The 27,614-nt window shown below is 29.3% G+C and overlaps 3 protein-coding genes across 5 annotated transcripts in view; 1 reads left to right on the top strand and 2 right to left on the bottom strand.

Annotated features, from left to right (window-relative positions):
* The first annotated feature begins 376 nt into the window (after positions 1–376).
* Vps16A (vacuolar protein sorting 16) lies at positions 377–6,475 on the top strand. The gene is made up of 12 exons (XM_075291911.1): positions 377–536; positions 605–794; positions 955–1,231; positions 1,653–2,341; positions 2,457–2,584; positions 3,601–3,749; positions 3,860–3,981; positions 4,056–4,217; positions 4,283–4,554; positions 4,623–4,754; positions 5,938–6,138; positions 6,205–6,475. Exons 1-12 carry the CDS (start codon positions 481–483, stop codon positions 6,350–6,352), a joined length of 2,526 nt encoding a protein of 841 aa, XP_075148026.1. The 5' UTR covers positions 377–480; the 3' UTR covers positions 6,353–6,475.
* A 5,198-nt stretch (positions 6,476–11,673) lies between these two features.
* The window catches only part of LOC142222000 (uncharacterized), a 46,689-nt gene continuing 30,748 nt past the window's right edge, over positions 11,674–27,614 (bottom strand). For all 3 annotated transcript variants that reach the window (XM_075291908.1, XM_075291907.1, XM_075291910.1), the window contains 5 exons: positions 22,777–22,986; positions 22,561–22,669; positions 22,300–22,437; positions 21,300–21,865; positions 11,674–16,185 (listed from right to left, as the gene is read on the bottom strand). In XM_075291908.1, coding sequence (XP_075148023.1) covers positions 15,380–16,185; positions 21,300–21,865; positions 22,300–22,437; positions 22,561–22,669; positions 22,777–22,986 — 1,829 coding nt within the window. In that variant the 3' untranslated portion in view covers positions 11,674–15,379. The remainder of the gene's footprint in view (positions 16,186–21,299; positions 21,866–22,299; positions 22,438–22,560; positions 22,670–22,776; positions 22,987–27,614) is intronic.
* Positions 19,349–21,294, bottom strand: LOC142219867 (uncharacterized; the record flags this gene model as incomplete). The annotated part of the gene is made up of 1 exon (XM_075288639.1): positions 19,349–21,294. A coding segment is annotated over one exon (567 nt), but the record flags the coding sequence as incomplete, so codon positions are not given.

The raw sequence follows: 27,614 nt of genomic DNA, 5'->3' as shown, positions 1-27,614 counted from the left end.
TAAATAAAATCTATAATGAAGTGCTGAAAACATAGTTATTTCGCTTAAAATTGTAAAAGGTTGGCAGGGAAGTTACATTATAACAACCGCCAAGCTGTGATGGGGTTAATATACCATAAAATGTTTAATATATTTTTCCAGCACTATTATTATGAGAGAAATTTTGAAATTTGTGAAAATCAGCACTGAAAACGTTAATATTACGCTTAAAAATGTTGAACGGTATATGGGTGATCGATAGATCAACTACCGACAATCGCTACAGATGTGTTCACTCATATAGACCCGCTAGCGGCAACCAAGTGTTGTTTCCCATCCTTGAGCTCAGCTGTGTTCTTTTTTATTTATGACATTTATTTGTTTCTCTTTTGTACCGCATTTTCGTAACAAAAACACAAAGAAAATATTTGTTTCAGTTTGTTGCCTAAAATCCGAGAAAAATATAGATCCGTGCGTGTTTATCCAAACTAAACTGCAAACATGCCGATAATGTATAATACTGGCGATTGGTTCGTTTTACGACCAACGACTTATAGGTTCTTATTGACATTTGCACATAATGATGCCAATGAAAACGCCCTTTTTCTCTGTTCCATATTTGCAGAAAATTCGATTTGTATACTCCAGAATGGCCACTCGATTTAGATTTGGAATATATGACGGTGGCATGTGCTCCGTATGGAGGACCTATTGCCGTTACCAGAGATCCCAATAAAATAGTACCAGTTAAGGGAACAGCGAAACCCGTTATTCGCATATTGGACACCGCTGGCCAGGAGCTCGGAAAAATATGGGTATGTTCTATAGAATTTATTTAATGTATACTAACTTAATGTCATATCCTAATTTTTGAGATCATCTCGCTGCAAGTCACACTTAATTATAGGAAATTATCAAGTGGCTGGATGTATGTACAGTAAATATAAATTCGTTTTGATCCAAACTCTATTTCAGTGGAACCATGGGCGATTAATTTCAATGGGATGGTCAGATACCGAAGAACTAATTTGCGTACAAGAAGACGCATTGGTTTTTATATATGACATGTTTGGGAATGAAAAGGAATCATACTGCATAAGCCAAGAAGCTAGCGAAACAAAAGTATTGGACGCCAAAGTTTTTCAATCGTCAGCTGGAACAGGCATAGCCGTTATGACAACCAAGTATCGCATTTTCCTTAAACATACAAATAGCAAAGATTTTCGATCACGTCTCCTGCCTGAGATACCTAGTAAGTATACAGTTGATGTCTGCTGTTATATTTGTGTAAGGTCTGGAGAAAAACAATTGGTAAAATTTAAAATGTAAACCAAAAATAGTTTATTGTAAATTCCAGACCTCGAATAATTTTAAAAGCTCTCAAAAGCGATCAACAAACATTTAGTGTGTTGTTTTGCCTTCATTTTTGACAAAATCCTGTACTGTTTGTAATGTGATACAATACACTCTATATTACATTTTTTCGTTTCGGCGGAAATAAAACATGTTTAAGTGTAATCGAGTTTAAAATTTCAGGCAACGATTGTTATTTCAGCATAGAGCGAATGCTTTCTCTTTTTAAGCACACTTTGTGCTGGTTTGGCAGAATTTTCTGCTAACAAATATCTTTGGGAATACGTCACCAATCAGCAGTATATCTTTCTTGTTTACAGAATCAATTTCTAATTGCTCATGTTGGGAAATAGTTACTGAGGATCGAAATAGTTATTGTCTTTTAGGACGAGAACGAGAAATCATAAAACTTTTCCCCGGAGAATCTGTTGGGTCTATAATACGCAACCTTATAGATAAACCTTTTGAAAGAATTATTTTGATGTCTGTTTCGTATAATCATAAGAATCTTGCTCTATATACTAATAATGGTATCGTATGGATGGGTAGCATTGATATGAAACAAAAGTTCTGTGAATTCGATACTGGACGCAAGGATATACCAAAACAAATTGAATGGATAATGAATGTGGATAATGACCAATCTGAAGCCATAGTTATTGCCTATCCCTCATTCCTATTGGCAGTTAATGTGAATGGCGATAAAAATCTCTTTACCTATGATCCTGCCATATTTTTGGTGCCCGAATTGGATGGTGTTCGTATTTTAACGAATACAACACATGAAATGATACAAAAATTACCCAAATGTGTGCACAACATATTTGCCATAAATAGTCAAGAACCGTCCAGTTTTCTATTTGAAGCTCAAAAGAAATTTCAAGAAAAGTCCCATCAAGCTGACGAATATTTAAGCTTATTTCGTGATCGTATGACTGTTGCAGTGGATGAATGTGTAGAAGCTGCAGGTTATGAATTTTGTACAACCACACAAAAATGTCTTATGAGGGTAAGAAAATTCGTTGACTTTGCCAAAAAAATTGAAGTAGAATTAAATTAAAACTGTATGATAAGAAAATTGATTCCGCATTTAATGTTTTATGTATTTGGAATTTATACTTTAGACTGCGTATTTTGGCAAAGGGTTCATACCCTCACACAACCCGGATGCATACATTCGAATGCTTAGAATTTTGCGAGTATTAAATGCTTTAAGGCATCCCCGTATCGCAATTCCTTTGACAATAAAACAGTAAGTACAAATATTTTAAACATTTTATTTCTATAGGAAATTTTCTCTAAATTTTATTTTTATAGAAAATTTTGTCTAAATTTCATTTCTATAGAAAATTTTGTCAAAATTTTATTTCTATAGAAAATTTTGTCAAAATTTTATATTTATAGAAAATTTTGTCAAAATTTTATATTTATAGAAAAGTTTGTCAAAATATTATACCAATAGAAAATTTTGTCAAAATTTTATTTCTTGAAGAAATTTTGTCAAAATTGTATTTGCGAAAATTTTATTTCTTTAGAAAATTTTGTCAAAATTTTCATTTGAATAGGAAATTTTGTGAAATTTTATTTCGATAGAAAATTTTGTCAAAATTTTCATTTACATAGAAAAGTTTGTCAAAATTTTATTTCTATAGAAAATTCTGTCAAAATTTTCATTTACATAGAAAATTTTGTCAAAATTTTATATCTACATAAAATTTTGTCAAAATTTTATATCTATAGAAAATTTTGTCAAAATTTTATTTCTATAGAAAATTTTGTCAAAATTTTATATCTGTAGAAAATTTTTTCAAAATTTTATATCTATAGAAATATTTTTCAAAATTTTACTTCTAGAAGAAGTTTTGTCAAAATTTAATTTCTATAAAAAATTTTGTCAAAATTTAATTTCTATAAAAATTTTTGTCAAAATTTCATTTCTATAGGATATTTCGTTAAATTTTATTTCCATAGAAAATTTGGTCAAAATTCTATATCTATAGAAAATTTTGTCGAAATTTTATATCTATAGAAAATTTTGTCAAAATTTTATTTCTATAGAAGATTTTGTTAAAATTTTATTTCTATAGAAGATTTTGTCAAAATTTTATTTCTATAGAAAATTTTGTCAAAATTTTATATCTGTAGAAAATTTTGTCAAAATTGTATATTTATCGAAATTTTATATTGATAGGTTTTTTTCAAAATGTCATTTCTATAGAAAATTTTGTTCTAAAGTGGTTTCTAATAATACTAATATTTTTTTCATAGATTTTTGCATTTGAATCCTGAAATAATCTTGGCTCGTTTGGTATTTCGCAAACACTATGCAATTGCTATTCAGGTAGCAAAACATTTAAAATTGCCTGAATCTTGGATTTTGGAACACTGGGCCTACCACAAAGTAATAAATGACAAAAGTAAGTCAAATATTTTCAATTAATTTGTAATCAAAAATGAATTTATTTTAACTGCCGTTTCTTAATGATACCATATATAACCAACTCCTACATAAATATAAAATTTTTAGACGACATTGAAGTGGCACGAAAAATCACAGAAAAATTCAAGAATCCATCTGTGGAGGGTATATCTTTCTGTAACATAGCTGAAAAGGCACACATTGCAGGCCGCGATGAATTGGCCATTAAGGTAGGAAGAATGAAGCAAATAATTTCATATATTATGAAATATAATTCGAAAATATTTTAAACGATTTTCAAAAGCTCTTAGAACTAGAACCTCGAACCTCATTGCAAGTTCCTTTGCTCCTTAAACTGGGAAAATATAATCGTGCAGTGCAAAGTGCCACACAATCGGGAGATACAGAACTAGTGGCAACCGTTCTCTTGGAAATCAAAAAGAAAATGATGTTAACAAATTTCCATGTATGTGAACCGTATTTAATTAAGCTTAAAGTACTAAATTACAATATGTATTATTTTAACTTCAGATGATAATACGTGAATATCCAATGGCTTTAAGTATTTACAAGAAAATCATGAATGAATGGAGCCGCACTGCTTTGTACGATATCTATAATAGTGAAGACGATCAAAAATCTATTGCAGAATACCATTTTCGCAATGCAATCGAGAGTAATACATTAGAATCTAATTTGTCTATAATTGCAAATAGTTACACACAAGGAAGACGAAATGTAGAAGCCGAACTCTGCTCGGATACTAGTAGATTAATGAAACTACAAAAAACATTGAATAACAAGTAGATTTTCCGTTGATGATATAACATTTATAATAATTCGCTAATATATTGTAATCATGTATTTTTAGATATTCCAGCATTTATGGACAAGTAACATTCCTTGGATTATCTATACATGAAACTATGGAGAAATTACTCGATTTGGGAGAAGTGAAAGAAGTTGAAAAAATCAAAAATGATTTCAAAGTACCGGATAGAAGGTATACTCAATCTTTAGTCTGAAAAATGTGTCGTGCAATGATGGTATGAAATCGTGAGAATTGAAATACAGTGCCTACCACAATTCATCACTCATCAAATTATTCGTAAAAAATCGCACTAATTTAGTTTCCTGCTTTATTGTATTAAATTCTTTATTTCATTAAGGTTATTTCTTTTTTTAGAGGAGCACGCTGGCTATAGGGCTTTTTGTATACGAATTTGTCATTTAATTCTGCATAATTGATAACACTATGAACAGAAACTCTTTCTTGTAAGAAAAAAGGTCTTTTTATAAAAATATATATGTATATACCCCGATGTGAGTTTCATCGCTGATGTATTGGCCTGTAATAAATTGTGGGCCTTCGAGAGTTTTACAAAAATTACAGTTTTTCTTCCCAAAATGTTTTCAATTATTTTATGTTAAGAAAATAAATGCGTATATGAATATTCGTTTAAATGCCACATATATGTGAAAACATGAGTTATATACGAATACATATAATTGCGGTATAATCCTCTATAGAAATTTGCACAAATTAGCCAAAACGGGAAGAGATAAGGCCAAGCCAAGTGTTAAATAAAGATACACTGATCAATTGGCCAAAAATCACATTTCTCTCAAGGAACAGTGCCTCTACTTGTTTCAGGCTGTGTATTGAGACTGCCAAACATATTTTGCAATATCCCATTTTACCATGGGATAGTGCACTAAAAGATCTATCTTTCACATTAAAATCTGGCCCCTTATTTTCCATTTGGCCACAGACTTTTGTCAACAGGTTTTTATTCCAATCGACAGCTACACTTTCAGTGTTTCATTGTATAACATTTGGCCTTTCTACCTCTCTCCGTTTTGCCAATTTCTTGGGGGATTATATTGCAAACATTTTTTGTACTCATATATAATTATTTTTTCACATATAGGTGGAGCTAAGAAGAATAAACTCTATAATATTCAAATACGGATTTTTCCCTTGCATATTTATTTTTCTTGTTAAATAGGGTTAGTAATGAAAGCAAAGGCGGTAGTAGTAGTAGCTTGCCAAATGTTGTCTTGCTTTCCTGTGTTCATTTGAAATACAAATTTATTTCATCCGTTAGATGTGCGTTTATGTCTCTATATTGATCTTCAAAACTTTTTCATACTCAAACTAATAAATTTCTATTTAATATTTATAGGTATTGGTGGCTTCGAATAATATGTTTATCTAATAAATATAAATGGGAAGATTTAGAAAAATTGGCCAAGAGCAAAAAAAGTCCCATAGGCTATGAGCCATTCGTTGAGGTTTGTCTTAAGCAAAATAATGTAACCGAGGCACGAAAATACATATTGAAATGTCGGGATGATCGCAAATCTCATTGGTATTTAAGAGCAGAGTAAGTTATCGTTAATTAAACAAAAATGTTTCCATGTGAATTTTATACCGACGTTTTTCTCTGTAGACTCTACGAAGAAGCTGTTGATGCTGCATTTGATCAAAGGGATATTAATGCATTGTATGTTATTCAACAGAAGGCAAACTCATTGGGAAATCGTCAGTTGTTGGATAAAATAAATACTTATATAGCTATGTTATCTTCAAAAAAGTAAAAGCCTAATATAAAAATCGCCATATATAAGTATTATGTGTATAAAAATATAATATAATAATTAATGTGAAAGATGTGAAAGACAAGCCCTAATTGCAAATATAATTTTACCACCTACCAATAACTTTAATTGATTTTTTTAATGTGTGTGTAACAGCAGTAGTAAATTTGATGGCACGCAACACGTCTTTCCTTTTTCAGCAGACAATAACATCTGAAATAACAAACTTTTCCTTTTCCTACATAGATGTGTACTGATCATCTGTTTAAAACAAAACCAACATTTAGTTAAATTTTCGTTTTAAAGGGTTTATTTCCATTTATATATATAATAATACAGTTTATTTAAATCAGTATGTATATTTTATATATGTATATGCTATTGTGAATGTGTATGTCTATGTAGAGTAGATCACAAAAAAGCAATAATAATGAATATAATGCTACTAGTTCTTGTGTCATCTATTACATATTATATTTTTTCAATTAGAAATTATAATGTTTCATTATTATTTCATAAAATTGCTAATATTCCTGATTTTGTTTTTTTTTTATTTCTCGCATATATGTTTTTTTTTTCATATAAACCAGAACAATACAAATGCAATTACAATTTTTTTATGTATGTATATACAACACCATATATTCTGATAATATTTAATTAGTGTATGCAAATCCTCTAATCAGTTGCCTAAAATAAAAATTTTCTTGTATTGAACGATTGTTCAAATATGCACACAATTGAATAAATACTCTTCTCCGAAACGAAATTTTTAACAAACGGTGTAATGCCATAGTCCTAAACTCTCGAAATTTGGTTTTTAGTTCAATATTAGCATATTTCATCCAATAAAGTTATAAAAAACAACAACAAAAGGTAATTCAATCCATGTCTTATAATATTCTTTTAGAACATTTTTAGACTTTTTAGCATCAAAATTCAGTATGGCATGCAAGGAATTTTTTACCATTTATTTGTACTGAATGTTTTGACTGAGACAAATTCAACACTGGGACAATTCGATATGAAGTAAATTAATCAAAATGCTTCGGTTAATCGACTTCTTGACGCCGAAGGCAGATTAGCGATTTTTGAGGAAATTTAGGGCGTTTTCGTTTCGCAAAAAATATGTTGCCTTGGTGTTGCACTATTTTTTCCATCATTATATTTTCGCCCAAATGATAGTGCCAATCCAAAGTTATTTTTAATTCATAATATTGTGAGGGATACCGGATCCAAAATCGATGACAATGACCTTCATATTTTGCAATCAATTTCGAGAATTTTGCACCTTTTTCCCCAATCGAAATCGCCATTAGATAACTTCCGAACATTTTTGTCATTCGAATTAATTTAGACACAAAAAACTTGTTGTAACAGTTTCTAATGCAATTTCATCCATTTTGTTCTATGCTTTGGTACTTCAACTGGTGTCCAGATCTAGAAACTCTGCGACTAGGGTGGGGTGCGTCCAGAGTGATCTGGTGGTGAGTCGGGTAGGTTTAGCTGGGCAAGCGAAAAGGTGACGAGTGTCATGTGGCCCTTGGTTACAGATGGGACACACGTCAGCTACGCTGCTATCAATCACTCATAAGTAGGAATTGAGGCGGCTGCACTTGCTTGATTTTAAACCTGGTTGTTTTAATTGGTTACCCGACGTTTTAACTACACTCATTTAAAAAACTGCAAAAAACAATCGATTTCTGCTATTATATGCGCATAAAATGTTAACCAAGGGTTTAAAAACAAATTGGATGATACAGCCCTCTAATATTTTTAGAAAACTCCTAAACGCGGTCAGCAACCATTTTGTTTACTGACATGCATGGATTTGAAAAAAAGAGTTTCACAAAATACATGGCATATTATTTTTTTTTTTCATTTCAAATTATCTAAAACACATTTTAGGGATATTGAGTTTGAAAACAATTCTGTTCGTTTAGCAAACAGTGGCCTCATTCCCGTTTTAAGAAGACGTTTTGCTGTTTTATCTGTTGTTTCTACTAACAAATTCCTTACACTTAGGAAGTTCCAAATTCTTGTACATATGTGATTGGTTTTACTGGTGCATCTCCCAAATAATCATTTCGAGCTAAGCATTAGCGTTTTAACATTCTCGATTAATGTGCATATTGTAGTAAGTAGTTGTATGTACTATTTATAATGTTTTACATGGATATACAAGCCTTTAAGCCGGCATAATGATTTATAGAGTAATTGCAATTTATTTATTAGTTTCTACAACATTTCATTTACAATTAAATTACATATTTATTTTTTGTGTCGTTAAATATTTTTACATATTGTAATTATTAAAATATAAATGAACGAAACAGCAGTCTTATATAAGATGAGTTTAATATAAAAAAATTTATGTTCACATCTAAGCAAAAAATTTAGGTATTTTAGTAGGTATTAAATTACCTGTAAATAATATTTGTTAAAGTGCTAATACATTCAACTTCGTTATATGAAAACGTAATAGACCTAAAATCCTATATAGAAGAACATGATTCAATTTGACATTATCATAATAGCATCCACATTGTGGGCCTAGCTGCATGTTATAATGATTAACTTACCATCATCAAATGAAGAGGTCAGTAATAATAGCAAAAAGCTATTTTTTCTAACAAAAAGTCAAATTCTTTTTTTAATCTTCAAAATCAACTAATAAGAGTTTTAATTTTTTTGAAAATGGTGTAAAATCGATTAATTCACGTTTTTTATGTTAATCAAAATCATCTTTTTATAGTGACATTGAATTAAAAAAGAAACGGACGAATTTGAGTTTTTCTAATTTTGAAAAAAAAAAAACGAAAATCTATGTCGTCTTTTCAAAATTTGGTTCTGATCACTAATTCTGTTTGTTTCGACTAAAAAAAGTGAAAGCTAAAAATTATAGCTGAAAATTCAACATTTGGGATTTCCACATCAGTTCCCTATATTGCACCAAATACTTATTCCAATTATTTGAAAATATTGGCAAAGTCGATTTAAATTATTGATATAGAGTATAGCTATACGTCGGAGTCGTCTTTTTGTAATCTTCAAACTCAAAATATGAATTTGCTAAGCTATTTTAGTTTAAAGAGTGGAAATTCATTTTCCAAATTTTGAAAAAGTCTTTCGTCTATAATTTTTTCTTTGCTAGAATTCTATTTATGACGGACGCTCAAACTGAATTAATCAATGTCAAATCGGAAAGAGTATCTTAGTATGAAATCTCATTTTTCTAATTCTGGCGAAATCTGCACAGAAAAAAATAAAAATGCTTGAAGTTGAAAAATTTGTCAATTAATAAATTAATTGATACAACTAACTTTTTAATCAAGATAGAAACATTAAGTTAATGAAGTCAATGAATGAACATTTTTAAATTTTTAATTAAAAAATTAATTGATACAATTAACTTTTTAATCAAACTCGGAAGACTAAGTCAGTTAAAAAATTGTGCTAGATTTTTTTTTTTTAATTTTTATCAAAAAATTATTTCAAACAATCAATTTTTAATCAAACTAAAAACACTAAGAAATTTATTAAATTCTCTATTAAAAAATTATAGAATTGTTTTTTTTTTTTAATGTTTAATACATTTTTTTCAAAAATCATTTTTCGAATTTAAAGCCTTACGGCTTTAAATTACAAAATTGAGCAAATAAATAAATAAAAAGGATTGAAAATAGTTGAAATATACACACAAAAATTGTTTTTTTCTGATTCAATCACGAAATTAATTGATTCAATTAATTTTTTAATTGGAATGTCTTCAATCACATAAATGATAGTATCAATTAAAAAATTAATTGGAAGTCAATTAAAAAATTAATTGATCCAATTAAAAAATTAATTGATCCAATTGAAAAAATTAATTGATACTATCAATTTTTGTGATTGATTTTTGTTTCAATAAAAAAAATTTGTTGAATCAATTAAATTAATTGAATATTTTTTAAGACTTTAATTGGAAAAAATTTCGTGAACATTTTTTCTGTGTAGTATAGTGAGATTAAAAATAACTTCACAGAAAAAAATGTTCACGAAATTTTTTCCAATTAGTCTTGAGTTTAAAAAAATATTCAATTAAAAATTTAATTGATTCAACAAATTTTTTAATTGAAACAAAAATCAATCACAAAAATTTATTGCATTTTTTAATTGACTTCCAATTCAGTTTTTAATTTATACTATCATTTCTGTGATTGAAGACATTTCAATTAATTAGTTAATTGAATCAATTAATATCGTGATTCAATCAGAAAAAAAAACTTTGTGTTCGTTTTTAATTAAAAAATATTTGAATTTTGCAAACAACATCAATTAAAAATTTAATTGAATCAATTAAAAAATTTATTGAAATTTTCTAATGAAGTCAATTAATTTTTAATCAAGTATTTTTATGTCCAATTAAAACTGTGATTAATATTATGAAGACATTTCAATTAAATAGTTAATTGAATCAATTAATTTCGTGATTGAATCCGATTTTTTTTTGTGTGGAATGCCTTATACAATGTGAGATACAGATAAACAAAGCCATTTATTGGAAAATATTGGAATTCATTTTAGAAGACCCAAGCCAAATACAAACAATTTTTTTTAATTCAATTCAAATTCCTACACATTAAGAATTTTATTAGAAGACTCAGCAGAAATATCAGGTAAAACAGCAAAAAGGCAACTCGAATTGAAAAGAAAAAATGTCGTAAACAAATAAAAGCTTTATATTATTAATATTTCTTGAATTAAAATAGTTTAATTAAAATCAAACCCAAAATTGCAAATGTGTTGCAGAAAAAAAAAAAAAAAACTTTTAAAAAATCTGAAAACAGTAGTTGGTGTTTGGTATTATTAGATATATTTTGAATCACTCAGAAATGACACTATCATTACTGAGAGGAAATAATCCACTTACTAAAAGTTTTGTTAATGATCAGAGCACTGATCAGAGCGACCGAAATAAATTTATAATTTTATTCGGACCAGCAGAAATTTTTCAACAAATTAATGACCTTTTGTCAGTTTTGCCAACTGCTAAAACAACAATTTGTTGTCTGCAGAAAAACAGCAATCAGTGTTTGCAATTAATAGCAGTAGTTTTTTCTTCGACGATGACCACAAAACTATATGTGAGAACAAAACATTTGGATGGTCACAATATTTTTTTATATTCGATGTATTGCAAGTTCTAATATTGTTATTGATTATCTAATTGTTTTATTTATTTTGTTAGCGCAACTTTAGTTAGGTTGCTGTTGATAATTTTAATAATATTCTACTTAATGGTTACAGTAAAATTTTGTGTCATTAAAAAGACCAAATTAACTTTTAATCAGGTAATACTATAACCTGTTTCTTTTTATTTATCCAATCTTTTTGCGCTTAGCTTGGTATTAACAATTACAAATATTGAAAACTCGAACATACAAACACATATAACGTGTATATAAGCAACAGTTTCAGAAACACATTTGTAATTTTTTAGTATAACATTTTCATAAGAGAAATTGGACTATATTTTCTAAAATTAAAAAAATCTAAAATCTAAAAAATATGAAATTAGTAAATAATAATAATTCTACCTAGAAATAAAACAAATAATATTTGCACCATAAAAATATTTTGAAAGTCATTGTCTGCTGTTATATCAACTTCGTTCACGTGCACAATATTTCTTTTTTTATTTTATTAAAATCTTTTTCTATAAATACAAATTATAATAAATTTATGAAACAAGCACTAGAAAGCTACTGAAAGTCGTTCGTTTATCCAATAATCGAGCAAAACTGACTCACACAAAAAAAATATTTTTTTTTTTTGGTTTCAATCACTAAATTATTTAATCTACTTAATTTTTAATTGAAATTGCTTCACGGAATTTATAATAGCAATCACCGGCACCAATTAAAAAATTAAGTGATTCAGTTGAAAAATCAAGTGATTGAATTTTGTTTTGATGAACAAATTAATTAAATCAATTAATATTAAACACATCAAAATTGTGATGAAGTAATCGAATGCCTTAAAATTTTAGCTTGTCTTGCCCTCAAGGGATTTCGCTCAAATGAAATCAGTAGTCAATTTCAGCAAACCACAGACTTTTTTAACAGCAAGACTGCTTAAATTCAACAGGCTTTTTAGAACACATTTTTTTATATTCTAGCATTTTCTATCACTGTCGAATTCGCTCTGCAGATGTTTTCTGTATTAGTAAACAGTGACTGCATTAGGCATTGCAATAGGCATTTTGCTTTTTTTGGCAGACTTTTCTCCTGTGTCAACTAACAACATAGAACGTCAAAGAATTTAATTCCCTAAATTGATTTTTGTCAAATTTAAACCCAAAATATAAGCAAAAAATATATAACAGAACAATTTTTTTTTTGATTTTCTAATTTTTTTTGTTTGTTTATTTTTCATTACTATATAATTACAAAAATTAATTTAACTACATATGTATACGATAGTGACTAGGTGAAGAAAATAAATCTTCAAAAATGTTTATATAAATATTTTTCATATTTGTTTCATAATGTTTTGAATTACGCTAAAGAAATAGCATATTTTATAAATAAATATTTTTTAACTACAGATTTCTTTTCTTTTTAACATTTTTTTTTAGTTTCTTAGGATTTTTATAATTTAATAAGATATTACAAATATTACTATAATATTTTGCTAAAAAAATCTTATTATATATATAAACATTAATGTGGACAATGTTTGTTTAAGCGTTAGTAACTAATATTTTTAGTCGTTTTATATATATATATTTTTTTCGTTCTGTTTTTGTTGAGGAGAAAAGTTATGTATGCATGTCTAGGTTGATTTTGAAAGGTTTTATTGTAGGTAGTGTTGTATTTAGGAGTGTAATTAAAATTTATAGGATTTTCATATACAGCGAGTTTAAATTTGTGTGTGTGTGTGTTTATAAGAATATTGTTATAGTGTTTTTTTTTTTATTTGCATGAATATCTAAAGGAGTCTTCAATGCTCTTTCATATGTTTAAGCTGGATATAATTAACATCACAACCAAACCCTTTATTTTTTATTTTTTTTTTACTTTTTATATTTGTTCTTGTTGAAATTAAATCATAGTATATTTGTTTTGAATCTATTATAATGATTTTTAACAGGAAGTAATATTGCAAGCAGATATAAGTATATGTTGGAAATTGAGGTATAACCCAAAATAGCTTTAAAAAACATTCAAATTTGTATAGTTTGTTACTTGCCACGAGTTAAATTGTTGTTTTATTTCATTAGAATTTTTGTGTTTGTTTAGTTTCATATAATTACATAGGAAAGTACAAAAATATCATCAAATGTTTTATAGTAAATGTTAAAAGATTTTGAAAACAGATTCAATTAAACATTAATTGATTTAATTAGCTGTTAGATCAATTACAAAATCGATTAAAGAATTTAACTGATTGAATTAATTGCTAATTAGAATATTATTATTTTTTTTAATAATCCAAATTAATTGGGGTTGTATTAATTTTGTTTTTACCGAACCCTAATTTTCATGATTGAATATGGTATTTGTGTGTTCACGCCCAGTTTTATAACAAAGTAATTGCCATTAATTAATTATTGACGATATTTTGTATGTAACAGAAAATTAATAAAATCAGAGTACACAAATAATTCTGGGTTTCTATTTCCCAGGGGAACAAACCAAACTCCAAATTCAAACATAAAAATGTGCTAAAAATAAAGTTGAAAGTAAAAATAGTTATTTGATTAAAGAACAATATTGAGAAACAAAACAATCCTTCTTTATTAATGAAATAAACAAGTACCAAATAAATTAATGATGTAACATATTAGAGCTCGACAGAGTAATGGCCATTATAATATTGGCATTTTTCAAGTATCCTAACTTCAATTTTCTTCAGGTTGTAGATCATATATTAAATGATTTTGAAGTATATAGAAATTTTTGTCAACTTAAAAAAAAAATTTAATCAATTAATCCGATTAGGGTTTTTTTAGTCAAAAGAAGAACTAACTATCACTAAAAAACATTTCTTATAAAATTAGATAAAGTGATTAGAAAAATGTACAAAAAATTCCGGAAACACACTTATATACATTTCTAATGTTGCTTTAATCGTCATAAGCATGTTAAAACCATTAAAGAAAACGATTAGAGTGACAGTAAGCAATATGCATTCCTTCCTAACTACCCAATAAACACATCTCAAAGTTTGTTTTCGACTAAATTAAGTTTTTAATCAAAAATAGGAAAAATTATCTGGATTTTCGTTAAAGTTACAATTGACATTTCAACTTTTCATGATTTTCAAAATAGATTCCAATTTATACTCATAATTGTCGACTTTTGGATTGCTAACAATAACAATCAAATAAACCGAAAAACTATCATCGGTTGAGCTCTAAGATGTGTACAGGTGTGTGTATGAATGTAGGTGGCTCTAAACTACAATGGGTTGTAAATTTCCATATTACATCCATAACTTGCCTTTAAAAACAACAACAAAAACAAAATTAATTTATATATATACATAATATGCAATAGGAAAAGAAAAATATAAATAAATACACCAAACAAAATTCTAATACAAAGTAAAAACAAAATAACATTTTTTTTATTTTTAAAAAATAAACTAAACTTGCATTAGTCTCCACAATGTTTTCAGCTTCGCATTTTCATTCCCATATTCTGGTATGCAGCAGAAGTTATAACAAGTCTTTTTATTCCGCAGCCATTCCTCACATTGTCGTATTCATCTCATTATATTGTACAACGAGAAGTTCTTATTGTATCGATACTTTATATAGTTTCCTTTTTTACAGCTAAAGCCTTTTATTCTCTAAAATTAATTTATATTTATATTAAATTTATTCCACACATCACAGCCATGTATAAGAGAAATTGGGGGGGTTAGAGGAAAAAGAAGAGAAGGGGTTGGGATAGTGGTCTTTGAGGGCGGGTGTACATGGATGAATATCCATGGATGAGAAATTGTATGGATTCTCTCTCACACAGAGAATAGTTGTCAATTGATTGACTTTTTATATAAATTGGGTTTTAAATTTTCATTCAGTTGCTGTTGTATGGAACATTTTTCTGGATTTCCATTGTTAACCTCAGTAACGCCAACACCACTACCACCACTTCCAACGCGTATATAAAGTGGAGCTGGCGCCCCACAAACACCAACGATATTAGCATTGTTGCCTTTAGCATTATTTTGCTGTTCAATATTATCCTTCTCATGTACACCGCCATCATTAACATCACCATTGTCATCATTGTCGTCGTCATCATCATCATCAATAATTTCAGTCTCTAAAGAGGTTTTTATTATAACATTTGATGTTTCGCTATTAATACTGCCATTGTCTGTTATTGTTCTGGGATTATCCATTGTGATTGTTGTTGGGATTGCCGCTGCTGGTGGTGATGGGTTCAAAGATTTCAATTTGTTTGTAGCATTTTGCTGATTTTGTCTTAGATTGGCTAAAAATTTCTCTTTGAATGTCTTTTCCGAATACTTGTGTTCTATAAAAGTTGGTGATATGGCAGGTGGTTGTTGTAATGGTGAAGGTGGCATTGGACCAATCGAAGCAGAGCTACTAAAAGGTAATAGTGATTTTGTTTGCATTATTGGAGCTGTGGCCGCATAAAAACAATTGCCATTATTATTGACACCACCCACATTGAGACATCCACCACCGACACTGCTTCCGCCAATCGCACCACCACCACCACCAGCATTTAATGATGATGGCAAGCAACGTTGCTGTTGCATAGCAGTGGCCAACAATTGTCCACTAAAAGAAAAGGAATTTGAGGAAGACTCTGCAATAACGAAACAGAAAAAAAACAAAGAAAACTATAAAAGCCAACTAAAATTTTATAAAACAAAAAAATTAAAAATGAACAGTAAAAAATATGTGTTTAGTGTGTTGATGCGACGAGCGGAAGAGGAGAGGTGGAATGGTCTCTGTGCACGATTGAAAACAAAAACATTGCTACATTGATAAAAAAAAGAGCAATGACTTGAATTGAGAAATTTCTGTAGAGCGATAAAAAGCTGCTTGAAGATCTTGAATTGCAAATAATCTGAATACGTAGGATTTCAATGACTCGTGGAATGTGCATTCAGTAAATTCTTTGGGAAAACATGTATTTAACATTGAAATATTTCAACAAAAAAATCTATCTATTGTTGATAGGTAGTTAAGACGAAAAACAGGCAGGTCAAAAGCGTCGTCTAATAGGCCATGTCAGAAGCCCTGGGACATACTTTTTTGATTTTCGATTTTTTATACAGGGTAGTTGGCACAAAGTTCACACTGATTTAGTTGCCGAACTAGACCTGAAGCTGTATGATCATAGTGTTTACAAGCCACAAAAATATTTGCACCTCAGTTTGTTAAAATTATATATTATATTAAAAATTCTTCGAGATTGACTTCATAGTGTGATTTCGCTATATTTCGATTGAAAATGACAACCGTATTTTGTTGGCGAACCCAAACATCTCAAAGTGAACAAAATGTTTGTTTACGGCAACATATATCATTATAAAAATATATATTAATCGAAATCCATGCCGTAGAGGCAATCAATATTCTAAAGCAGTTAAACTATTGCGTGAAATAACGAATTGCCACACACAGTAATTGTCCATCACAAGTGGTGCTATGGGCATCTATGTAAATGCAATTAAGTATTGGGAAATATTTTAGAAGTTGCTTTAGAGCTTTGGTAGGCAATAGTTTTGATTGTGGACCCTGGACGTACAAACAAAAAAAAGTTCGTGTTCATACAATGACTGTCGAATTATTCAGATGGACTAAAAAATAAGCCAGTGTGGATCAGACAAATTAAACCCCACACGTGTAGCATGCTACTCAATTTTTAACCTCTTTTGGACTCTAACAAACAGTCAAGGCAAAATAATGTTATATTGAACAAAAATTAATGAATTCTGAAATTTTCATTACCTCCACACATTTTTGTTATTTGAATTCAGAAAAGAGAAAAACTTTGTGTCAATTCCCATGAATATACACAAACTCTCAATAGCACGAATATTAGAGTTTTTGGTAACTCATAGATTTTGGATAATTTTTTTTTATAATTTTTACCAAACCTTTTTTTTATAATTTACCCGTTTTTTAAGTATTATGCCATATTATAATACAGAAAAAAATTTCACGAAAATGTTTCCAATTAATTGAGTTTTAAAAAGTATTAAATTAAAAATTTAATTGATTCAACAATTATTTAATTGAAACTAAAATCAATCACAAAAATTAATAGTATCAATTAATATTTTAATTGATACTATCATTTCTGTGATTGCGTACAATTCAATTAAAAAATTAATTGGATACATTATTTTCGTGATTGAATCAGAAAAAAAACGTTTGTGTGAATGATGCGAAATTTCAAACCTACGTAAGTCAATCTTATAAATTTATATCTAAAATATTATGAATTTAATAGAATATGGAATTATTTAATTCATGTTGCCGTCGCTTTTATGATTTTTATTTTTGTTTCAAATATTACTCAAAAGAAAAAAATATGCTGATAAACAAAATACAATGCCATGATGACTTTTAGCAAGTATGTATTAATAACATTGTGGAGAGATTTGCAAGTTTTTTTGTCTTTGTAGATGCTATTGCAAGTCGCTAAGTATTAATAATAATAAATTTAAAATGATTGCACTATGTTATATATAAGAACAGTGTGTATGTCAAAAACTAAAGGAAAATTAAATAAAAAAAATGATTAAATTTTAAAGTATTAAACATAATTCAAATTACTTATGAAATAAATTATATTTTTAAAATAAAGGAGATCAATATTTCATTTTATTTATAATAGGTATAGATATATAAATATATAACATATAATATATATATATATATATATATATATATATATATATATATATATATATATATATATATATATATATATATATATATATATATATATATATATATATATATATATATATATATATATATATATATATATATATATATATATATATATATATATATATATATATATATATATATATATATATATATATATATATATATATATATATATATATATATATATATATATATATATATATATATATATATATATATATATATTGTATATGTGTAGAAATGTAATGGAAAGTATTTAATATTTAACCAAAACTAAGAAATGTGTATTGCACTTATTAAAATGAGACAACTAAACAAGTCTACTAAACTAACAGTCTAATATTTATCATTATTTCACATATATATGTATATTGAGAAAACATTTGCGGGGGGGATATAGCATGAGAGTATAATGTTTAGTTTCTTTTTGTTTATTTTTACTTTATTTTATAATAAAAGCTTTTAAATGCAGAGTTTTTTCAGTTAATAAACTTAAGAAAAATAAAACAAAGCAATTTAAGCAAATATAATTTAAAATCTTTTCAATAAAAAGGCAAATACATATTAAAGCGACACCCAGGAAAAGAAAACCTGCTACAACAATGACCACTCAACTTATTTCAGACTTGGAGACAGTTTCATTTTCTATTTCGTATTCTATAATTATGACAATTATAACTAAATCTGAACCGATTTGGGAGGTGGCATAGGGAATGTGTACAATTAATATAAGCTAGAGTAAAATGGAATATTTTATGTAAATCGTATAAAGTATACAACTGTCCACTTTATGTATGTGGCAATTCAAAATTTCAAGTCAAAAACTGCAGAAAACTTACCACTTTTTTAAATGTGACAATGCAAAATTTCAAGTCTAAATGTGAGATCTAGATCTAAAACTATATATACAGACAAAATACAACAAATTAAGTAAATCTCTTGAGTGTTGAGGGACGAGCCATTAATAATTTCTTATGATACATGTAAGAAATTTGTATTTAATATGAAATAAGAAAGAGCTCCTGTATATGAAAATACGAACAAAATCGTTGGAAGTATCGTTACTTCCCAAATTGCGTTTATGTGGCAAACGAAACATTATACTATAAAAATATGGGATCTTCTTTTATTACACTTACATTATACAAGTCAAATGGTAAATGAATCTTTATACCGATAGCTGATAATAAGCTGGATCTTGTTGAAGCAGTTTCATTATGTTCATATCGCCAAATTGATAATATGTATTTGCTTGTACGAACCATATTGAAAACTCTGAGAAATATGTATTCGATGTTTGAGTGTTGTGTGCAAATCTAATGGAATGACCAAGAAAAGTTGGGAAAATTCTCAATGTATCTAAAAACAAAAGTAGTTGCATGTAGAATAAATTGATACCAGGCTAGAGAGGTTAGAACTTCACTAACACATATGATACGATAATTACAACTCAGCGGCATTAACAAAAATGCTTTGTTGCCTTCTCGAAGCAGTTGGAAGTTATAACAATTTGGGGGTCCTTCTTAAATAATCTCTTTTGTCAGACATCCTCTCCACTCTCATAATTCCTTTACCTTTGAGAACAAACATTTCAACGTAATAAATACCAAAAAATATAAAACAAATACATAAAATATTATAATTTGATGGGTAATTATTCAAAGCAATTATTTCAATAAAATAATATTTTCTTTATAATTAATTATTATTATTTCAAAAAGTACTATTTTCGAGCGATAATGCGAACACACAAAAAATATTTTTTGTCTTCAATCTCGAAATTAATCTATTCAATTAATTTTTAATTGAAATGTCTTCAATCACAGAAATGATAGTATTAATTAAAAAATTAATTGGAAGTCAAATAAAAAATTAAATTATCCAATTAAAAAATTAATTGATAATATTTAATTTTGTTTCAATAACAAAATTTGTAGAATCAATTAAATTTTTAATTGATTTTTTTTAACTCAAAAATTTTTTCTGTGAACTTAATACCGGTCTTAAAAAGGAAAGAAATATGGAAGGAAGAGGAATTCCAAGCATTCATAAATGAAGACCGCATAAGAAGACTGGCATTCTAATTACGTCGCTGGTTGTGTTTGATAAAAAAAGAACGTGAATCTCTTTTGTAAAAAAAAAAAAATACGAGATATTCTTATAAAAACAACGAAAAAAGAAACATGAATAAATTATTTTAAATCTAAACTAAAATACACTTGTCCTATTTATATATAGATATACAAATAATTGATTAAATAGAAAAACTATAAAGGAGAGGAATATAAATACTAAATTAACAGGAAAAGATCGCCTTTCAAGTTATCACAATGAATGAGAATGCACAAGAAAGTATTCTAATAATATTTTTTTGTTAAATGTGGTTGTTGTAACAAATCTATTTAAATTTACGTCGCATTAAAAGTTTCTTTAGTATAGGCTACGTTTCCTCGCTTAAGGTGCTAACACCTGCGTCGGCAACGGCAACAGTCAAAGCAACAACATCGGTGGACACCATGGCCTGTGAAGGACATAGACTCCCACCAGACAAGTTTCCAGAACCTCCTTTGCCGCCTCCGCCACCACCACCGCTTACAAGGCCACTTTGAGAATTACTATTGGGCGAATTGGCCATTGATGGTGGCGGTGATGCCGCAGTTATATGTTGAGTAACTGTATGTTGTTGCTTGTTGTTTTGGTTGAACGAATTCAATGATGACTGCTGTGTAGTTTTTGTTGGCGAAGTAGCCGGTGTCAGTATACCCAAATTGACCAAATTCGGAAGAGTGATTTTATTGGAGTTGGTCGTAGACGATGTTGTATTATTTCCATTATTTGCAACATTGGTGGCCAATTTTAATATTTTGGCTGCTGCATTAGCGGCCAATAAGTTGGTGGCAGCCGCAGTTTTTGTTGCTATATTATTACCATTACTATTGTTATTATGTGAACCATTTGATGCTTTTAAAGACACCAAATTTATGGTATTACGTATTAAATTATTGCTGTTACCTGTTGATGGATTATTAGCCACTGCAGCCGTGGCGGATGCAGAAACATTTGTTGCTAATATAGATGATGATTGGGGTGGTGCAGCCACAATTTGTTGATGATTATTGGCAGTTGTATTAAATTGTTGTTGCTGCAAATTTAAGGTACCTACACCTCCGCCACCATTGATGGTTTGAGCCAGACAATTTACTGTTTGTCCGTTCGAGCCATGACTATTATTCGAGAAATGTTGCAAAAGATTTTGACTGCAGCTATTACTACCGTTTCCACCACCTATGCCACCGTTACCGCTTATACCACTGCCATGGCAGCTACTGGCTCCGCTAGACATGTTGCTAATACTTGAAGGACTCAATGAGCCCAGTGATTGAGATGGTGAACTGCTGCGTTGCATTAGTACGCCCCCTCCTCCACCACCACCGGTAGCAGTTGAAAGGACATTGCCCAGAGTTTGGTTAACCAAAACATTTTCCGGTGATGAATTATGGGCAACTAGTGCATGACTCTTCAAGCCCTGTGCGGTTTTATAACTCTTGCCACAATGACATTTGTATCCTTTACGCACTCTAAAAATATAATTAAATAGTTAGTATTCACTTTGAAGTAGATCTTTTCATTCAAATTTTATTTCCCTAGATATTGGGAATTGGTGTGTGGTACTTAAAAAAAATGCGGAGTAGCTGACACAAGGTGTTTGCAATGGCATATTAATAAAACTAGAACTTACAGCTACTTGCAACTCGTTTTTTTAACTTGGGCAATAGTCAATGCAAGTAAATGCTGTCCGAAATTTAAATTACTTCTTCACGCATCTCATTTGAAAAAATAAAAAATATTTGCCAATTACTTAAAAGTTCGTGTCAGCTACCCTATATATTTTAAAAGTGTTTAAACTGAATACTGTTATTTTAATTTCAATATTAATTCAAAACAAAATCAAAATATTTCCAATCCAAATAAATGCGACATTTAAATTTGAGAGGTATTTTCAAGTACTTACTTTCCATCCTTTTTATGACCATTCTTCGAATGATACTTAATTCCATTCACGTTTTTGTAACGTTTCTTACATCCCGGAACAGGACATGCAAATGGTTTTTCATTTCCTGGTGTGCCATTGCTGCCAGAACCGGAATGCCTTTACGTGGTGGATCCCACAAAGAGGTTACATAAAAACAATTACAAATATATATACAAGTTTTATAAATAGAGACAATTAACTTCAACATTAAAAGAATAGACGGCGTCGAGCCAATCCCACCTGCTGCCGTAGCGCATAATGAATTCAGAACTGAACTCTTCGGTTGTCCAGGAATCATTGCTATCCTCCGACTCGGAAACAACCATTTCATCTTCATCCATTTCGCTACCTGAAATTATAGCAAAAGCGACAAAAGATATTTGATGAATATCAAAATATTTATTTGGAATTTAATTTCTTAAGAATTATGAGAAAACAAAGAATATTTTGTCTTACCAGTAGGGGTGTTACTACGATTAGAAGATGACATGCTATAACTGTGATGTTTAATCGCCAGTTTACGCTTGAGTTCAGCGCCCGTAGCATTTCCCTGCAAAAAGGGACTTTCTTTACGTGCATCATCGGATATGAAACGTAGAACATAGCTTAATGGTAAACAAGCAGGCTGGGCCTGTTCTTTTTGTTCTACCACTTTGGGATCATAATCTGTTCATGAAAAGAAAGTAAAAGAAAAGAAATTTTATAGTGTGATGCATACAAATGTTAAGAATTTTCTTTCCCAATAGAGTATATGGTTTTTCTTATCTGAAATGTTTAACATGGTACGCTGACAAGTGGCGTTGATTATAAATTAACCCATACAGAACCATAATATGGCATAGGTTTTTACGACAAACAGAAATAGTTGTCATAGATCCAGAATCTGATGTAGCCCTGAGCATCCAAAGAGCAAAGAAAATCTGGTCATAAACTCAAAATAATGTTTTGGTTACGTATAGTGGCAGCCCTATATTTCAGGCTGACTTAAACTATTCATTGTGATACCACAGTGGTGAACTCTTCTCTTATCACTGAGTGCTGCCCGATTCTATGTTAGTTAACCTCAATGACAAGGGACCTCCGTTCCACATTGCAGAGAAACCACTTAGAGAAGCTTTGAAACACTTAGAAATGTCACCAGCATTACTGAGGTGGGATAATCCACCGCTGAAAAACTTTTTGGTGTTTGGTCGAAAGTGGATTTTGGCCCACGACGACCATGTGTATGCAAGGCGGGCAGGCTAACGGTGGCTCCCAAAAAAAATGGTTTACTTTGATTCAAAGATTTTGTCATTCATTTAAGGATTTTGAAATAGATTCCGAGCCTATAGAATTTATCTACTGCAACATGCGAACGGGAATCCCCAGTAATTTTTCTTCATATTTTTTATAAAATATTAGTACCAATGCACAGTGGTCGGTGCTATATGGAGTTAGCGGCCAAAAATACTTCCAGTATAGGTATCATCGTGAAACTTCGGTCACGGCTTTATAATTATGTCAGGACTATTTAACGATAAAATGGGATTGATTGATGACGCTTTGGTATAACCCCCCATATAGACCGATCTCCTGATTTTACTTCTTGGGCTTCTAGAAACTGTATTTTCTTTCCAATTTGGATGAAAATTGAAATCTAAAGGTATATTAGGACCAAACGTAGGTGTGATAAAAATGGTGTGTATCGGTTCATGTTTTGGTATAGCCCCCATATAGACCGATCTCCCAATTTTACTTCTTGAGCTTCTAGGAACCATAGTTTCTATCCGATTTCCCTGAAATTGGAAATCTAGAGGTATTTTAGGACCACAAATAGGAGTGCCAAAAAAATTGTTTACCTTTATTTTCAAATTCAGCAGATCAAAATACATAAGGAAAGTCTTCAAATGTACATTTTCAGTGTAAACTAGTGTTAACAAACACCACACAAAAATTCATATTTGGATATAAAGAAACAAGACCACTTCGGTATTAGGGAGATAACACAAAGGGGGGCAAAAGAAAGCAGCCGATTTTTATCAATTTGGAATCTTGAAATATTAACTAATAAACCACAAAAAATCCCATTGGGGACTTCAGGGGGGAACACAACTAAAACTCTACATAAAATTTACATATAAGAACGAACGAACACGAAACAATGAGACTGACAAAAATTGATTTTATAACAAATTTAAAACAAGTTTTATAATTTTTTTTTATTTTAAAATATAGTTAATAGCATTTAGTTCAATATTCATTTCGATATAATTTTTCTTTCTTTTGTTTTATTTATTTAAATTGCATTAATTTTTATACTTTTTCACACTTCAATAACTAACTAACTGCTTACTTGCTCTCTCTTTTGAAGCCGTTCTTAAAGAGTACAGATGGAATAAAACAATAACAAATACACATTGTAAAACCTTGTTTGCATAAGAAACAGTGATGCCACACTTTTTGAAAATTTTCTAACTTTGATTTTTTATTTTGGGCCAAAGCGATCGACCACTGTGCAATGCTACAAAAAAAAAGATTTTTTATATCCTTGGTTTAATTTAGTCTAAGAAAAGAGGGATATACAAAATAATTAATTATTTGTCGTGTTTTCTTTTACATAAGCTGAAATAATATAATTTAAGAAAAAGTTTTCATTTATTCAAATATTCTATTATTTGAATATGGTACCGCGTAGTAATAGTATTTTCACTTCCAATGAAACCTTTTTCAAATCAAATGAATCCTTTTTGAAATCAAATGAAACATTTTGCAAATCAAATGAAACCTTTTCAAATCAAACTAAATCTTTTGCAAATTAAATTAAATCTTTTTACAAAATTTAGGTTAAACAGTAATCCCCGATTTATTATGCTCGCTTAATTGCCTCAAATTGCAAATAAACGAGAGTGAATATTACCTTATATGGTCATTTTCTTTTTATTTTTTTATTATATGTTTTATTGCCTTAATTTTCATGGCCCCCACAGGCACTTCCTTTTTAGAAATGTATAGAGGAAATTTTCTATAGAAATAAAATTTTTAAAAAATTTTCTATAGAAATAAAATTTTGAGAAAATTTTCTATAGAAATAAAATTTTGAGAAAATTTTCTATAGAAATAAAATTTTGAAAACATTTTCTATAGAGATATATGTTTGGTAGATTTGTGGTAAGATTTTTTTCAAATTTTGGTAGAAGTTTTTGGCACGAGTGTTAACCGTGATTAACACACATTGTTAAAGAGATCAAGCCTTGCCTAATTTCCTCCTCTAGAGGCAGCAAAATGTACAAATTGTGCCCCTACGTCCCTATAAGAGCTAAATATTAGAAAAAAAACCCACATGTAGGGAATTTCCCCTACTTCTGACAATACTGTCTGTACCATCTCTCATATTCTTCACGGCTCTTTTTTGTACCATCATATTAAATGAATCCCTATCAATCAACTTCTGGCATAAAACCAGTTCCACAAGGTGCGAGTGAACTCTTTCGCATACACACAAGCATGTCTATTTATAGATCAATATGTAATGCACACACGAGCGCCTTTACAGAAACTTCATTGTGGAAAACAAACAAGTTTAGTTGAAAACGTTTAATGATGCTTTTCTTACAAATGTTTTACGAAATACAAATTTTGTGTAGAACTAAAACCAAAATAATAAATTCGTTTTTCAGAAAAAAAACATCAACATAAATTTCCCTTTGTCCTTAGAACACGGGCTGGCCTATAGGCATTGAAAGTTGCAATTAAGAAACATAATTTTTTTCTTTGTAAGACCCCTTAAAAATAGGCCGCGAATATCTCTAATAGCTGGTCTTTACATTTTTTTGTTTTTTGTTTTTGCAAAATTCTAACAATTTGTGGTCAGTATTTTAAGAGAAAATTGTCAAATCGCAAAGCTAATTCGATTTGTTTTCCAAAAGCTTCATATGTTCACTAACTAACTGTAAAATGCTTCAACATTATTCGGCTAAATAGCTATGAAATATGCAAATTACAAAAAAAATACACTTAACATGTCATAACACTTTGTGGGTTTTTTGATTCCATTTTTGGGAATGGTATATTCAGCAAAATTTCAACCAAATTTGGCACACTTGACGATACTATCAAATGTACATTTGATCAAAGTAAAACCCTGGCTTATAGGGCCATTTTGCCAGCATTTACTACCATAGATTACCACAGTGGCAATACAGTGCACTCGCGGTAACGTGAACACCGCATAACAAGAACACGCTTTTTCTTACACTAACTACTCCGTAACGATGAAAAACATGAAATTTGAAGTTAAAGGCAGATTAATGCCAATTATTTGAATAATACATAAAAATAATCTTCGAAGACTTGATTTCATTTCTTAATCTGCAATTAATGATACTGAAACCAAAAAACTTGTTTGATTCACATTTTTGTTCACAAGTAACTTTTTGTGCATAATTCATTGTGTGCATGCCGACGAATTCGTCATCAGCAATTTCATATTTTTTTGTCTCACTTTGGGAATAATTTTAAACAAAAAAATAAAGCGGATTTATTTACAATTTATATGTGGTAAATGAGTGTTAAAAGATTAAGCCAAATCCAACAACAGAAACTATAATAAAAAAATAACCATAAAAAAGGTTGGGTCTTCTCTCGTTCATGACTCATTAGCTTTAGAAAAAGGACACTCATTGTTATTGTTTTTTTTACTAAATTAGGATAGACTATAAATAAAACTATGCGGCGTGACCGATGACAAATCAACCAAATATGTATGTACACTGGAAGCGATGACCACTGTTTTTGTACATCATGATTTATGACTCTAATTTATTGACTTTGCCTAATGAGCTTCTTCTTATATCAAGGGTCTAAAGAGTACAATTTATAAGATTTTATTTTTCGCAATGAACAAATCGATGACAAATTCATTCACAAATTATTGGAATACAATAATTATTTTATATTTGTATGTAAACATTGAATTTAATGAATTATTCATAAATCGCACAGCCACTACCATTAGAAGATTAATTAATAAATTCAATTACATGCACGAGGGTGGTCCGGTAAGTACTTAACCTAAAGTGTATCAGGCGAGAACATACATACAACAGCGCAGGTGACATGAAGTGTTAACAATGCCACACTGGTATATATGTCACTAGAAGCTATGATGGAAAAACAGTCTTAAGCATGAAGGCATGTTTTGGAAAACATTTTTTACTTTTAAGTATCTGTTAAAATTTTGATTACTAAACTGGTATTAATTTGTACGCGAATAGCTTTATTAATGTATCGCAAAAAAGAGAATGAAATTTCAATAA

Source organism: Haematobia irritans, chromosome 1 (genome assembly GCF_050003625.1).
Source record: "Haematobia irritans isolate KBUSLIRL chromosome 1, ASM5000362v1, whole genome shotgun sequence".
Classification (NCBI taxonomy): domain Eukaryota; kingdom Metazoa; phylum Arthropoda; class Insecta; order Diptera; family Muscidae; genus Haematobia; species Haematobia irritans.
The sequence above is the reverse complement of the archived record's forward strand: the minus strand, read 5'-3'. Positions and strand labels throughout refer to the sequence as shown.

Coding starts and splice junctions, on each gene's coding strand:
- Vps16A (XM_075291911.1), top strand. CDS start 481: ATGCCGATAATGTATAATACTGGCGATTGGTTCGTTTTACGACCAACG. Junction 2,585..3,600: donor ATTCCTTTGACAATAAAACA/GTAAGTACAAAT, acceptor TTTTTTTCATAG/ATTTTTGCATTTGAATCCTG. Junction 6,139..6,204: donor CATTGGTATTTAAGAGCAGA/GTAAGTTATCGT, acceptor TTTTCTCTGTAG/ACTCTACGAAGAAGCTGTTG.